The sequence below is a fragment of the Malania oleifera genome, chromosome 13 (genome assembly GCF_029873635.1).
Source record: "Malania oleifera isolate guangnan ecotype guangnan chromosome 13, ASM2987363v1, whole genome shotgun sequence".
Lineage (NCBI taxonomy): Eukaryota > Viridiplantae > Streptophyta > Magnoliopsida > Santalales > Ximeniaceae > Malania > Malania oleifera.
In genome coordinates, this window is record NC_080429.1 from 78,527,769 (window position 1) to 78,542,927 (window position 15,159).

At 35.4% G+C, this 15,159-nt stretch overlaps 1 protein-coding gene across 1 annotated transcript; it reads left to right on the forward strand.

Moving 5' to 3' along the window:
- The first annotated feature begins 14,176 nt into the window (after positions 1 to 14,176).
- Positions 14,177 to 14,948, forward strand: LOC131145920 (early nodulin-like protein 5). Its single transcript, XM_058095096.1, has 2 exons — positions 14,177 to 14,408; positions 14,529 to 14,948. The coding sequence occupies exons 1-2, from the start codon at positions 14,177 to 14,179 to the stop codon at positions 14,876 to 14,878; spliced, it is 582 nt and encodes a 193-aa protein (XP_057951079.1). The 3' UTR covers positions 14,879 to 14,948.
- Positions 14,949 to 15,159: the final 211 nt, after the last annotated feature.

The window sequence follows — 15,159 nt, forward strand, 5'->3', positions numbered from 1 at the left end:
GCATTATACCTAGCTCACGTCTAATTTGTATGAACCTATCTTCCTGAAGAGGTTTGGTGAAAATATCAGCCCACTACTCACTAGTGCATACAAACTCAAGTGCCACATCCCCTTTCAGCACATGATTACGAATGAAATGGTGTCTAATCTCAATATATTTGGTTCGTGAATGTGAGATAGGATTTTTAGAGATATTAATTGCACTACTATTATCACATTTAATTGGAACTGTATCGTAGTGTAATCCAAAATTCATGAGTTGTTGCTTCATATAAAGTGTTTGAGCACAACAACTTCTAGTCGCAATATATTCAGCTTCGGCTATGGCTAAGACAACTAAGTTTTGTTTCTTGGAGAACCAAGAAACCAGAGATTGTCCTAAATAGTGACAAGTTCCGCTAGTACTCTTCCTATCAACTTTGCTACCAGCAAAGTCAGCATTAGTATAACTAACAATCTCAAATGTCGTATGCTTAGGGTACCATAAACCTAATTCTATAGTCCCAACTAGGTACCTGAGAATTCTTTTGACCGCGAGCAGATGAGATTCCTTAGGAGCAGCCTGAAACCTAGCACACATACATACACTAAACATGATATCAGGACAACTAGTTGTAAGGTATAAGAGGCTACCAATCATGCCACGATATAGTTTCACAGCAACAAGGATGTCTTGCTTATCTTTATCAAGTTTTGTGGAAGAACTCATAGGAGTATTAAGAATTTTACCATCTTCCATATTAAATTTCTTGAGCAAGTCACTAACATATTTAGATTGGCTTATAAATGTTCCATGTTTAGCCTGTTTAATTTGAAGTCCTAAGAAGAAACTCAGTTCACCTATCATGCTCATTTCAAATTCACTTTGCATGCATTTGACAAACTCATTACACAAATCATTATTAGTTGCTCCAATAATAATATCATCAACATAAATTTGAGCAAAAGAGCATATCATTATTTTTAGATTTGATGAAAAGTGTAGTGTGAATTTTGCCTCGGGAAAACCCATTTTCTAAGAGAAAATCATTAAGCCTCTCATACCAAGCTCTAGGAGCTTGTTTCAATCCGTATAAGGCTTTGGACAAACGGTATGTAATGCCCCAACTTGGGTCTGCTAGGGAGCACTATGTCTCTCCTCCTCCACCTGGACCAAACAACAAGGGGTGGGCTTTATCGGACTAATGACTGGCCCCATAGACCAACACGTGTCCTTTTTAGTGTGTTTTTTCCTCACTCACACATTTCTTGAGAAAACTTCCCATAAGGTCGCTCATCCCAAGATTACTCCAAACCAAGCACGCTTAACCGTGGAGTTTTTATGAGAAGGCTCCCGAAAAGAAATGTGCACTTTGTTGATATGGGTAGTAACATCTAATCCTTTTAAGAATTTCTCCATAAGGTATCATATTCTCCCCCACATACAGAACGCAACGTCCTCATTGCGAACCCACATTTCTAAACCTAGGCGATGTGAATCTCATCACACTTCCGGTTGGGTAATTGCTCTGATACCATTTGTAATGCCTCGACCCTCTACATGGGCCCGGAGTGCTACTAATCCATTCATTTACCTAATAATCCACATTTTAATATCATTTATACAGCGAAAAACAAAACTATAATCTTCCAATAAATATAATACCAGAGTTTTCTACATCCATCTACATTCTAACATAAATCATACATCCGCCTGTATTCACATACATACATATCTACAAAACATAACCTACACTTCCAATATTCATAAACACCAGTATGTTTCATAACTATCCATTTCTCAAAAGACCTAAAACATAAAATATTTACGTTCCCAAAATATTATCAAAATTATACCCTTTTCTCGAAAGTGCTATAACAGTTCGAGCTCTCTAAGTTCGATCTCGTGGGGGTCTTGAAAAAGATAAGTTCATAATCAGGTGAGACACATCTCAGTAAGGGAAGAAATAATATATTAAAATAGTGTGTGGCCAACATGAGGTTTGTATATAACATATTATTCATCATTTGCAAATCATTAACAGAATTTCTGAAATCATTTTCTAGTTCTATTCAAACACATGCAAGATATTTTACTCATGAGATTACCTAAGGATAGAGATGATTACCCGTCCATATAAGTAGCACCCCTCTGCTCTGATACCATCTGTAACGCCTCGACCCTGTACATGGGCCCGGAGTGCTACTAATCCATTCATTTACCTGATAATCCACATTCTAATATCATTTATGCAGTAGAAAACATAACTACAATCTTCCAACAAATATAATACCAGAGTTTTCTAATTCTATCTACATTCTAACATAAATCATACATCCACCTATATTCACATATATACAGATCTCCAAAACATAACCTACACTTCCGATATTCACAAACACTAGTGTGTTTCACAACCATCCATTTCTCAGAAGACTTAAAACATAAAATATTTACATCCCCAAAATGTTATCAAAATTATACCCTTCTCCTCAAAAGTGCTATAACAGCTCGAGCTCTCTAAGCTCGATATCATGGAGGTCCTGAAAAAGATAAGTTCATATTCGGGTGAGACACATCTCAGTAAGGGAAGAAACAATATATTAAAACAGTGTGTGGCCAACATGAGGTTTGTATATAACATATTATTCATCATTTGCAAATCATTAAGATAATTCCTGAAATCATTTTCTGATCCTATTCAAACACATGCAATATATTTTATCCATGAGATTACCTAAGGATAAGGATGATAACCCCCTATACAAGTAGCACCCCTCTGCTCTGATACATTAGCCAACCCAAAGGTCACAACTAAAGCATACCAGGGCACTCACCTCACTCAATAAGCCCTAAAGTAATAAATTAATCTTGTACTCACACAGTTCATACAAAAGTTTACTGGCAAAGGCTCCCAAGAATAGGGAAATCTACCAGCCTATACAAGTAGTTTCCCTCTACCCTAGCACGTTATGCAGCCTATTGCTACACCTGATACAACCAGGGCACTCGCTTTTCTCAGCAAGCCCTCAGGCGAAGAGTTTGCCTCGCCCAAACGTAACATGTTCTACTAATATAAATACTGATAATACCATAATACATTATTTTTTTTGCCTTTATTATGCATTTCTCAACTATACATGTTTCCATCTTTTACTTTTCATTTCATTTCACTTTACGTGTCTCTTTCTCATTTTACATTGTTCACATTTCACATTTCATTTTCATTTCATTCATTTCATTTTATACCCAGCATCTTTCAGCTATTTTACCCAACATCTTTCAACTGTTTTACCCAACATTTTCAACTGTTTTACCTAACATTTTTCAACTGTTTTGCGCAACATTTTTCAGCTGTGTTTCCTAGAATTTTTTAGATGTTTTACTCAGCATCTTTTAGCTATTTTACCTAGTATCTTTCAGCTGTTTACATGGTTGCATTAACACACATAAGCAGCATAGTTTATATCATATTTCATTCTCAATGCATTACTTACTTAACCTGCATCTCATACATTTAACATATATTTGCACATAACTTACATTTACTCATGTCACACAATTTAGTAATAAAATTCATACATTGCTTGTAAAATAAGTCAACCAACATTTAATATTTATATACTGAAAATGCCTTTCATTTCTTACATAATTATACTGAAAATATTTTCTATTTTCATCAATTCATTTTTGCATATACCTAATAAACAGTCTTAACTCGAAAAAACATAATTTAAATGGTTGACATTTTAAATCCATACCGAAACATATACACGTATATATAACACAATTCATTTTTCATTAAATTCATAAAAATTTTAGTTTAATATATATTTTTTCCCTTACCTAATTTCTTGAACTACGCCAACAGGGACTCCGAAAAGATGCTTGCGGCGCTCACCCGGACCCTGAAATTAAAAATTCTAGTTCTATTAAATTAACCTATTAATAAAATACTATTTTAATATTTCTTAGGCCCATGGATTCCAAATCAATAATTATACCCTCAAATATAACAAATTTACCTAATTTCCCAAATCTCACTCTCGCTTTGGAGTAGGGCCTAGAAAACCTCAATTGAAAATTTACTCACGCCAAAATGACGACAATCATGACTAGGACCACGTGGTGGTGTCTGATCATCGATTTAACGGAAGATTTAAAGAGAAATTAAGAAATTATGAAAAAGTTGTCTTACCCCAAGAGTAGTGCCTAAGCCGTTCCCACGACAAATCCGCTCCAATAGAAATGTCGGCGGCGGAACTAGGAATCCAATGGCACCCTCTGTTTCCCAATCTGCCGAAATCCGTCGAGAAATTGAAAGAGAGAGAGAGAGACGGAGATGGAGGGAGGCAGGAGCGCAAGAAATTCTCAGAGGGGGGGGGGGCGTGAGTCTGTTCTATCAAAATGATCTTGAAGCTTCAGCTTCAGGATCCTTTAGTTAATTATATATTATAATAATATATTATATTATATTAATATATATTAATATGTTATATTATGTAATTTAATTAATGATCATCATTATTTAATTTAGTTAATTATTTAATTTAATTTTAAATTTAAATTTTATTTTATTTTATTTTATTTTTTATTTTTTTTGGATCACTACACGGTATACATGATCAGGATATTTATGATTTTCAAAGCCGAAAGGTTGTTCTACAAACACTTCTTCATTTATATAGTCATTTAGGAATGCGCTTTTAACATCCATTTGGAACAATTTGAAATTCTTAAAAGCAACATAAACAAACAACATATGAATGGCTTCCATTCTAGTTACGGAAGTATAGGTTTCCTCAAAATCTATTCCTTTTTCCTGATTATATCCTTGGGCAACTAGTCTAACTTTGTTTCTAGTAACTACCTCATTTTCATCCTTTTTGTTTCTATAAACCCATTTAGTTCTAATAATAGTATAATCATTGGGCTTAGGAACTAGGGTCCAAACTTTGTTTCTTTCAATTTGGTTAAGTTCTTCCTGCATAGACATTACCCAAGATTCATCCTCTATGGCTTCCTTAATATTTTTGGGTTCTTCTTGGGATAGAAATGTAAAATGACTCACTAGGTTTCTTAAGGAAGACCGGGTGGCTACACCATGTGAAGGTTCACCTATAATTTGATCTAAAGGATGGTTCCTAAGGAATTTCCAATCCCTAGGCAGTTCATAAACCTCACTTTCAACTTTATTTTCTTCAATTGATTTATCATTGATTTCTGAATTTTTGTCCACATTATTTTCAATAGATAACTTATCTAGTCTCTTTTTAATATCAATATCATCTTCATCATCTCTTTTAGAAAATGGATTATATTCATCAAACACAACATAAATAGATTCAATAACAATTAATGTTCTTTTATTAAAAACTCTATATGCTTTACTGTTAAGTGAATAACCTAGGAAAATACCTTCATCATATTTGGAGTCAAATTTCCCTAGGTGCTCATTATCTCTAAGTACAAAGCATTTACAACCAAAAACATGAATATAGGAAATGTTAGGTCTATGGTTGTTTCACAATTCTTTTGAAAATACGTCTGAAAATTCTCTGACCACAAGGATATCAGCTTGGTTTAGTTCTTATTTTGGCAATTCTTTTACATAGGTGATAAATCCCTAGCAGCCCTCTTGAATCAGTTTTCTTACTAGAGTAGCTGATGCAAGCTATGGCAAAGAATGTACCCGTGAACCATGAAATCTGTATTCTCGCTCGCCTGGAGGTCTGAAAATCATTATTCAAATAACAGTTAATACTAGCATGATTATCTGTCAACCAATCCATACCCAAAATTATATCAAACCCTTGCATATCTAATATCACCAAATCAACTGGTAATATCTTTCCCTGAATAGTTACTAGAAAGTCTCTAAGTACCCTTCTACATCTCACCACTATTCCAGTCGGCGTAGCTACAGCCAACCCAATATCCAACAATTGTGCCTCATACCCCGTTAATTTAGCATACACCGAAGAAACAAAAGAATGGGTGGCGCCTGTATCAAATAAAACAACAAATGTATATGAGAAAGCAGTAAAGGTACCTGTAACTATGTCTCCAGCTGCATCGGCATCACCCAGCATCAACGCATACACTCTCGCCGGTGCCGTATTCCTCTTTTGTCCCCCATGGGGCGCCTGATAACAACCCCGGAACGGTTTGGGAGTTAGTGCATAAGCTGGCAATCCCTGACACGACCAAGATCTATGCTCGAGTCTCCCGAATTTGTAGCATACATCCTCACCCATCCGACATTCACCTGGATTTCTACGGCCACACCTAGGACAGGTAGGAACAACCCGTCCACCCTGAGGTCCACGACGGTCTGCCATCCGTCCTTGACTACCTCCATATCGATCCCCTCTCTGCATACCGCTCTTAATAATGACAGCTCTATCCACCACCTCCGCGAAAGTATGAGCCCGAAAGCCAATGACTTACTTAAATAAATTATGCCTTAGGCCTTATTCAAACTTCCTTACTTTCTTTCTTCATCCGGTGCTAAGTGTGGGGTGAAACAGGATAACTCAATAAATCGTGCAGCATACTGAGACACCGTCATCTGTCCCTAAGCCAAATGCAGGAATTCTGCTGCCTTCGCGCTCTAAATGATAGCAAGGAAATATCGCTCGAAGAATAATTCCTTAAACCAACTCCATGATACTGGTACTGGATCTGGCCTTTGCTCCTCAATTAACCGCGTTGATCTTCACCAGCGCTTTGCTTCTCCTGTTAGTTTAAATGACGCAAATGCCACTTTCTGCTCGTTTGTACATGCCAGCATTGCTAGAATCTCCTCAACATCCTGAACCCAATTCTTAACTACAATCGGGTTAAGTCCTCCAGCAAAAGAAGGAGGCTTCATCCGCGTAAACTTCTCGATCGTGCAGCCACGCTCTCCTCTGCTCCTAGTCATCTCAGCCATTACCTGTTAAGTGACGCTACACAAAATGGCCTTTGTATCTCCATCTCCCGTACTAGAGGGTCTTAGTCTGTCACCCCCTGCATCTGTACCACTACTCCCTGGATCCATTTTGAAAATACACAGAACATCGTTTCAAAATCCTATTCTCGCACAAATCTAATCTATTCATTCAACTGAAACTCCAGTTTCTTTATTAACAACTCCTTGTTTTTACCCCAAAATCCAATCCTGCAACCCAAACACATGACTCGTCGATAGTTTACTATGGTTTTCCTGAAATCGTCACCTTAGGATAAATACAGAAACCACCACGAAAATCATGTATTCAAACCACAAAACAAACCTTAAATTCTTTTCCTATATTTTGGTATTGTATTCGCTGCATTCTAGAGTCTACAGAACCTAACAACCTAGGCTCTGATACCAAACTGTAATGACCTGCTGTTTCTTTAGTATTTTTTTTCCTACCCATATATCATAAATATCATTTGTCTGAAATACTAATAATAACATCCTAGGCCCAAAGGAGCACCGAAGAAACTCTGTACATCATACATAACTAAGCAGCGGAGCACAAAACTGGGCACTACTATATACAATACCAGAAATACTATAATACTCAAAAATATATTTACAACACAACATAAAAAACCTGGTATCTACCCCAACTCACTAGCACCAAAATACACCTACCCTCTCAGTAAGGGCAGCACCAAAGTAACCTCTACCCGCTAGCCTGATCTGCTCGCTTAGCTGGATCTCCTGAAAAATAATAAGTCATTGGGATGAAATGAAGTTCAGTAAGAGGAAATATGCTATTACTAGTGTGTGGAGGCTGAGGTACACATTTAAAATACTAAAATAATACTGATATTGTAATATGAGAAAACTGATAAACTGTACAGAATATATATCATGTAATTTTAAAGTACAGTTGTGTATCTGATTTTACTATTTGTACATACTGCTAATATAATAATATAAACTGCTGCTGTGTGATATATCTGTATATAGGAACTTCTGTTGTACCCTGAGATCTATGTATCATGATATAACCCCTCATGATAGGATTGTGAGGCCCGTAGGCTAGACTTACTCTGGTTGGCCTACCACGCAAGTCAATCTATATCTGTAACATCCACCAATCTGGCCCACTACAATCTATCCGGGCAATCTCCAAACTCTAACATCGTCTAACTGGCCACCTCAACCCAGCACGCTGGGGAGACTGTAATCTCTCCTGGCACGGTTAGACGGAATCCACATACTATCTGAGTTTTGTGGTTGCACTCTATATTCTGAAATAGCAACGGTACCGTGCTCTGCTATTTATCTCTATCTGAAATTTCCACATGGATTTTTGATATCATGTAATACTGTATACATATGTAATTATATATTTATCTTGCTGCTTTTAACATGATTTCAAAAAAACCATAACATTATCATTCTAAGCTGTAATATCTGAGATATCTGACTAAAATATATATATAATATCTGTCTGTATCATTTGTGATTTCTGTCTGTGCTATCTGTAATATCTGTATAAAATATTTGTATACTCTGTATATAATATCTGTAATCTCTAAATAATCTAATTATAGCATCTTGATGCTATAACTGCATAATCTGTTTGAATAATCTGTCTGAGTGTTATGGTTTAGAAATCATGTTTTCTGCGAAATATTATCAGTTTCATTTCTACTATTCATCTGTATAACTGAATATTTGTAATGTTACATGATCAACATACCATATTGTAATAAACTCATGTCACATATTTAAATACTAAAAATCTCATGCTCAATTTCTGTAATTGCTACTATAAAATAATATTCATAATATTTTGGAAAAATATTCTGATTTGCATGTTTGTAAATACACATTCATAATCTTCTGAAATATATAACAAAATCTCTAGTATAACATATTTCCCTTACATAGATTCTGGAAAAACCCCTACTGAATTCTGACCCTATACCCACAGGGTTTCCAACTTAACATCCTAAAAACAGCATCCCCCAGAACAAAATATCAGTATTTATTTGCATACAACATTTCTAATAACTGTAGGGAAAACTAATACTGAATAAATTGTCTTACCCTGAAATTGGGATGAATTCCGAGCCAACTTCTCCAATGATTAGCTCCAACAGACTTGCAGAGAACTTCACCAGGAGTTTCGTGTTGACTTCAGATTTTCAGTACGGCGAGAAATGGAGCTGGGATCGAAGAGAGAAGGGGAGGGAAATGTAGAGAGAGAGAGAAAGAGAGAGAAGAGAGAGAGAGAGAGAAAGAGAGAGAAAAGGTTTCTTTGCTGAAAAAAATTTGTTAAAAATCCGAGTTTCAGCTATTTATAAAGTCGGATTCGTCAACGAGACACATCACCTCGTTGACGAGTCCTGTAGAAAGTTCGTCGATGAACCTACACCCTCGTCGACGAGTTTCAGTCTGCCTTAAACCCTCCCTCGGTATCTTCTCGTTGACGAGATGTGTCTTCATCGACAAAATCCTAAAGAACCTTCGTCGACGAAACCCCTGTGTTCATTGACGAGGCTTGGATGAATTTTTTGGGTTATTACAGTAGCTATCATAGCCATATTTCAATCACAATATATATACTAGTCATGAAAAAGCAGAGGATAAATTTCATTGATTGTCACTTAGCTTATCTTTTGCCTTTATTATTTCCAATTCCTTCATTTTTCGCAACATTTTTTTTTTTACTTGAAATAAGAGTGAAAACAAAGGCGTAGTCCCAAGAGGGGGCGTGAATTGGGTTATTAAAATTTCTTTTAAATCTTTTTAAGAATTCTTAACCTCTATTAATTCTTTCAAAGATTTCTTCACTTCTTGTTAATAAAATTTAATGTTCTTTTATTGAATCCACAACCACACAATACAAGTAATCAAAACAAAGCTCAATCAAACAACTAATTGATTTGCCAAGTACAAGTTAACTGCAGCACTATTAAGATTGATGAATGCTTGCAAGATTCAGCACTTCTAAGCAAAGATTTAGAATGTAAGCTTAACCACAACTTTGAAATATAAACACACTCAAATCAATATCAAACTTTAAACCATTCAACTACAATATATTTAATCAATATATTAGATTCAATTTTCAGCTTTTGTTGTCAGTCTTGGGTATATAAATTTGAATCAAGCCCTGTATATATGAAATTGTTTCTTCAATGCAAACCACAACTCAAATCCCAAACAACTCAGAATTCAAATAAACTTTTAGTTAATTTGTCTTTGGGTGTTGACCAATCAACGTACTCCCTTTGAGGTTTTTGCAAAGTATTGTTCAACCAACGTACTCCCTTTCGGTTTCTACAATCTCAAATAAAAATTAAACTTAGGTCTTATCCCAAACCTACGTCCTTGCCTTTGGCAAACCACTAAAGGATTTACTAAACCAGTTCCTTTCTGGGTGGAATAAAACCGTTACACACTCCTTTAGTAGGCTAGAGCCCGCCTCTCTAAGTGATACCCCTCACTCGGTCACTCCTTCAATAGGCTAGAGCAACACCTCTCTAAGCGATACCCCATGCTTAGCCAACGATCCAACAACCTGGAATTGTCAAAAATACTGCAAAAATACGAAAGAATAGCTGCGTACAATAACACTCTCTCAAAGAGCAAGTTAGTACAATTCAAACACCATGTACTTCAATAATACAAATATCAATATGAAATAGAATTGAAACTTAAGTATAAAATTCACCAATATCCTTCTTAGATTAGGATTAGCAGTAGGAATTCAGAGTAAGAATGATCAGCACTTCAGAATATCTCAGCAAAAGAGTTTTGCAATGAGTGAACAAAAGAGAGCTTTTCAAGAACAAGATGCCTTCAGCAGATTTTTCAGTTTCTTTCTTTCTTCGTTGTTAATATGATTTGCAAAACCATGTATTTATAGGCTTTCAAAAGTGTTTTTGTGTTGCCCAAGATTACTTGGAGTATTTCTCAAGTTTTCATTAATTTTGGAGTACAAGCAACCTTTATTTTGGATTTAAAACATTTAAAATTTCTGATTGTTAACAGTGTTCAGACGTCTGAGGTATCGGGTTCAATCGACTGAAGTTCCTTAAAGCACTGAAAAAAATTGAACTGGACACAGGGTCAGACGTCTGAACTTGAGGTGTTAGACGTCTGAACTTACACTTCAGGCTTCTGAGGGTATACTGTCTGTTCTATGTTTTGCAAATTGATTCTTCAGATTTCTGAACTAATTCTTTAGTCGTAAGAGGAAATACTTCAGACGTCTGATACAAATCTTCAGACTTTTGAGGTACCTCTTCAGACGTTTGAGGATATTCCTCAATCGTCTGGACAGACAATTCTCAGATTTTCAATTTGCTTTTTAATTATACCTTGCTCTCTTGCTTTATGTACTCATTAAAACATTTCTTGGGGCTTTGTAAATTAAGTTTCTAAGTCAATCTTTAACCCTAGAAGAGCTTCAAAATATTTCAAATGATATTTAAACATTAAAGCACTTACATAAAGACTTCTAAGACATTTGACATTTTAAAACACTCAAGCCTTCATGCTTGTTTTGCTTTGAACACTTTGCTTTTCTTTAGCTCTCTTGCTTTGCTTCTTTGGTTCCATCTTGACTTCAAGCTTTAACATACTTTAAGCTTTCTCTTTAACATCATCCTCTCATATTCTTCAAGCTTTCTTTGAATCTTCATTGGAATATAAGTTTTGAATGATTCTTATGAGCACTTGACCTTGTTTTCATATGCTTGATCTTTGTGAGTCCTGAAATATCACCACTCAACCAAATATGTTAAGTTCCACTTGTTTGTTAACATCAAAACAAGATTTTAAGTTTTGTAAGGCCAACAAAGAGTAAGTAACATGATTGCAGTAGGATCTCCTTATATATTTAATTTGTAACGCTTTTGACACAAGAAAGTAAAAGAACTTCACCTTGGCAAGGTTAAACAAAATAGCCTTGGGATTTGACAAATTGATGGGCATTGACACAAGTTTTACATTATAGAGGCTAAAATAAAATATTTTAAAGTTGAATAATTTTAATGAAATTAAGTGTAAAACGTTAATTAAGTTACACTAATGAAATTAACCTAATTCTTCTTTATATATCTTTTGCAAACCATGCATTCCCAACTTCTCTTCTTGTTCCTTTATGATGTTCCCAAAGAATGGCATACACTAACAAGGTAAGGTAAATAAAAAATAAAAAATAAAAAATAAAAAATAAATTTCAAAAGGATAACAATTTTTTTTTATTTAAAAAATGTAAAATTTATTTATGTCAATTGAAAAATTCTTTGCATTGTAATGGATTTTATAATTTTCACCTAGCAACAATTTTTTTTTTAATTGATGAGAGATGGCACTTCATGTTCCCAACCAACTAGAATGCATATATAGTGCACCAAATATATATTTTGTAATTACTTTCATTATTGAATCAAGATGGATTCTTTTAGCAAAAAGGTAATTTTGAAATGAGTTTACAAGCCTTCGGAGATGAGACAAAGATTATAAAATACAAAGCAAAACAATGAATGGATTTAAGGAATTTAGATCGATGTTGAAAGCATGGTTTGGAGGCTTGTAAATGTCTCATTTGTGGTTTTAAATTGTACTCCCCTAGTTTTAAGAAATTTAGTTTAAGGAAATATATATTAGAAGTTGTGTCATTGTTCATCACTATGTCAAGCCCAACACTACTCCATTAACCCTACTAGTGTGAAATTACTTTTTTTTTTTTTTTTATTACATAGGAACTCCAGCCACCAACAAGTCTTTCGGATCCCTTGGTGTGGCACCAAACCTACGGATCATCGTCCTCCCCGTAGGTCTCACTAATCAGGTAAAGTCTGGAATGCGGACACCGCTTCCGTGCATCAGTTGGACATTCAGCCAACCCAACCCACAAGACACATTTCCATTACCATCCACGGTCCCCGCTAGCTCATAGAAAACTCTCACCATCCACGGTCCATGCTGGCTCATAGAGCGAATTCTCACCATCCACAGTCCCTGCTGGCTCACAGAGTAAATTCTCACCATTCACAGGTACCGCTAGCTCCGTGAGTATAGTGTGAAAGTGTTTTTTGGTTGTACGCTAGGTTCCACATTTGCTTCATTATTTCTTGCCAAATAAGCATGTTGAGCTTTCACGTAGTGGTCTTTGATTAGATAGGTTTGTGAACTTTTAGATCGATTTGAGACTTGCAGGTATAAAGAAACAGTATTCGCTCCTACTGGGTTTAGGATTACATAATAAAAAATTTAAGAATGTGAAAAGCAAAATACAAAGCTTCATCCCTAGATAGTAATGCATCTATCTCACCAGAATATATTGGTTTATGTTGTGCGATTCTAGGAAAATATGGACCTCATGGCCAATGAATCACTTTAATTTTCGATCTTAAAATAAATACTATGGGCATTATATTTTCCAGAATGTTGAAGGATATAGTGAATTAAAATCACTTAATAATTTATTTTATTTTAAAAAAAATTAAATTTAAAATAATTAAGCACATAATACATACACTAATTGACATATAGGCATAAAATCATGACACGACCCATGCATGATATATATATGCAAATTTTTTGAGAGGTCAACCATTATATAATATACACATTGTAAATTAATAATTTCTTGTACAAATATAATGAATCAATGGGACTTAAAAAAGAAAAGAAAAAATTAATAGGATTCATTTGAATTTAGAATTTTCATGTGGGAAAGGAAAGGAAAGGAAAGGAAAATTTTCAAAATTCATTTCTTTCATATATTCTTTTAATACCAAATAATACTGAAAATGAGAAGTTGTTATAATATAATTAAAACTTAAGAAAAATTAAATATTAATGATGTCTAAAATTAAAATTTGATTCTTTATTTAAGTATACTTTTCTTGATAACCAAACACAAAAATAGGTGGATTTTTCCATATTTTTCTTTTCTTTCACTCACAGTGAGAAATTCTAGCTTCGTAGAATAGAAAAACAGGAAAGATTTGGAGAGATTGGAGAGTTACATAGAATTGCACCAAGTCAAAGATAGCCCCCAATGAAACGGCTACCTCCAACCATCCAACCCACTACCCCCATATCTCTCACGTCATATCTCATGCTCTCTCTCTCTCTCTCTCTCTCTAAAAACACTTGTTGACTAAGAATATATATTGAAGTCCCAACGAGTTGATGCCCACCACACTATACATATTCTCCAAGAAGTTAAAAACATATATGTATAAATGGGTGATAGCTGTCTTAGCATTAAAGCTGTGAAAGAAGTGTGGAAGATGATGATGAAGTTGTTGGTATTATTAATGATGATGAGCAGTAGTAGCAGCAGTAATGGGGTGAGGGGTGTAGAGTTTGAGGTTGGCGGGGAGAAGGGGTGGACGATTCCTTCCTCCAAGGATGACTCCCAGCTTTACAACCACTGGGCCTCCCACAATCGCTTCCAGCTCCATGACACCCTTCGTAAGTTCTTTACTCCCTGCTACTACTTCCTTCCCTACCCACCTACGTGCCCTTCTTCATCTCTCCTCATTCGATCATTAGCATAATATATATATGTACTCATGGGTTCATATGATTTAGGGTTCAAGTACAAGAAAGACTCAGTGTTAGTGGTGAGCAACGTGGAGTACGAGAAATGCCGATCCTCACATCCTATGTTCTACTCCAACAATGGTAACACCCTCTTCCTGTTGGACCGTCACGGCCTGTTCTATTTCATCAGCGGCGTCGCCGGCCACTGCGAGCGAGGCCAGAGGATGATCATTAAGGTTCTCGACACCCAATCTCCACCGTCCGCCGCCGCCGGAAATAGCTCCTCCAGTGCATCCCCACAGAGCAGTGCCGGAGTTCCTCAAATGGCCGCCGTCTCTTTCCCAATGATCATGCTCTTCGTCGTCGCTTCCTCATTCCTTATGCGAACTTTTATGTAGTGACACTAGTCCTGTCATGATGCTGTGCTAGCGCTAGCATTATTATTTTTATTATTAATCATTGATTATTGCATCACTCTCTTGTTCTTTAATTTAGGTGATTGGCTTTATTTTTATTTTTTTCCCTCCGAAAAATGTTATATTGTCACAATTTATTTTATAATTTTTTTTAAAAATGTTATATGGATTATGCATGGAGATTTTAAAATGCATGTCTATATGTTGATCAATTGTTATTAGTCATGACCTAAAAAATAATGACATCATTTTTTTTTTGCTTA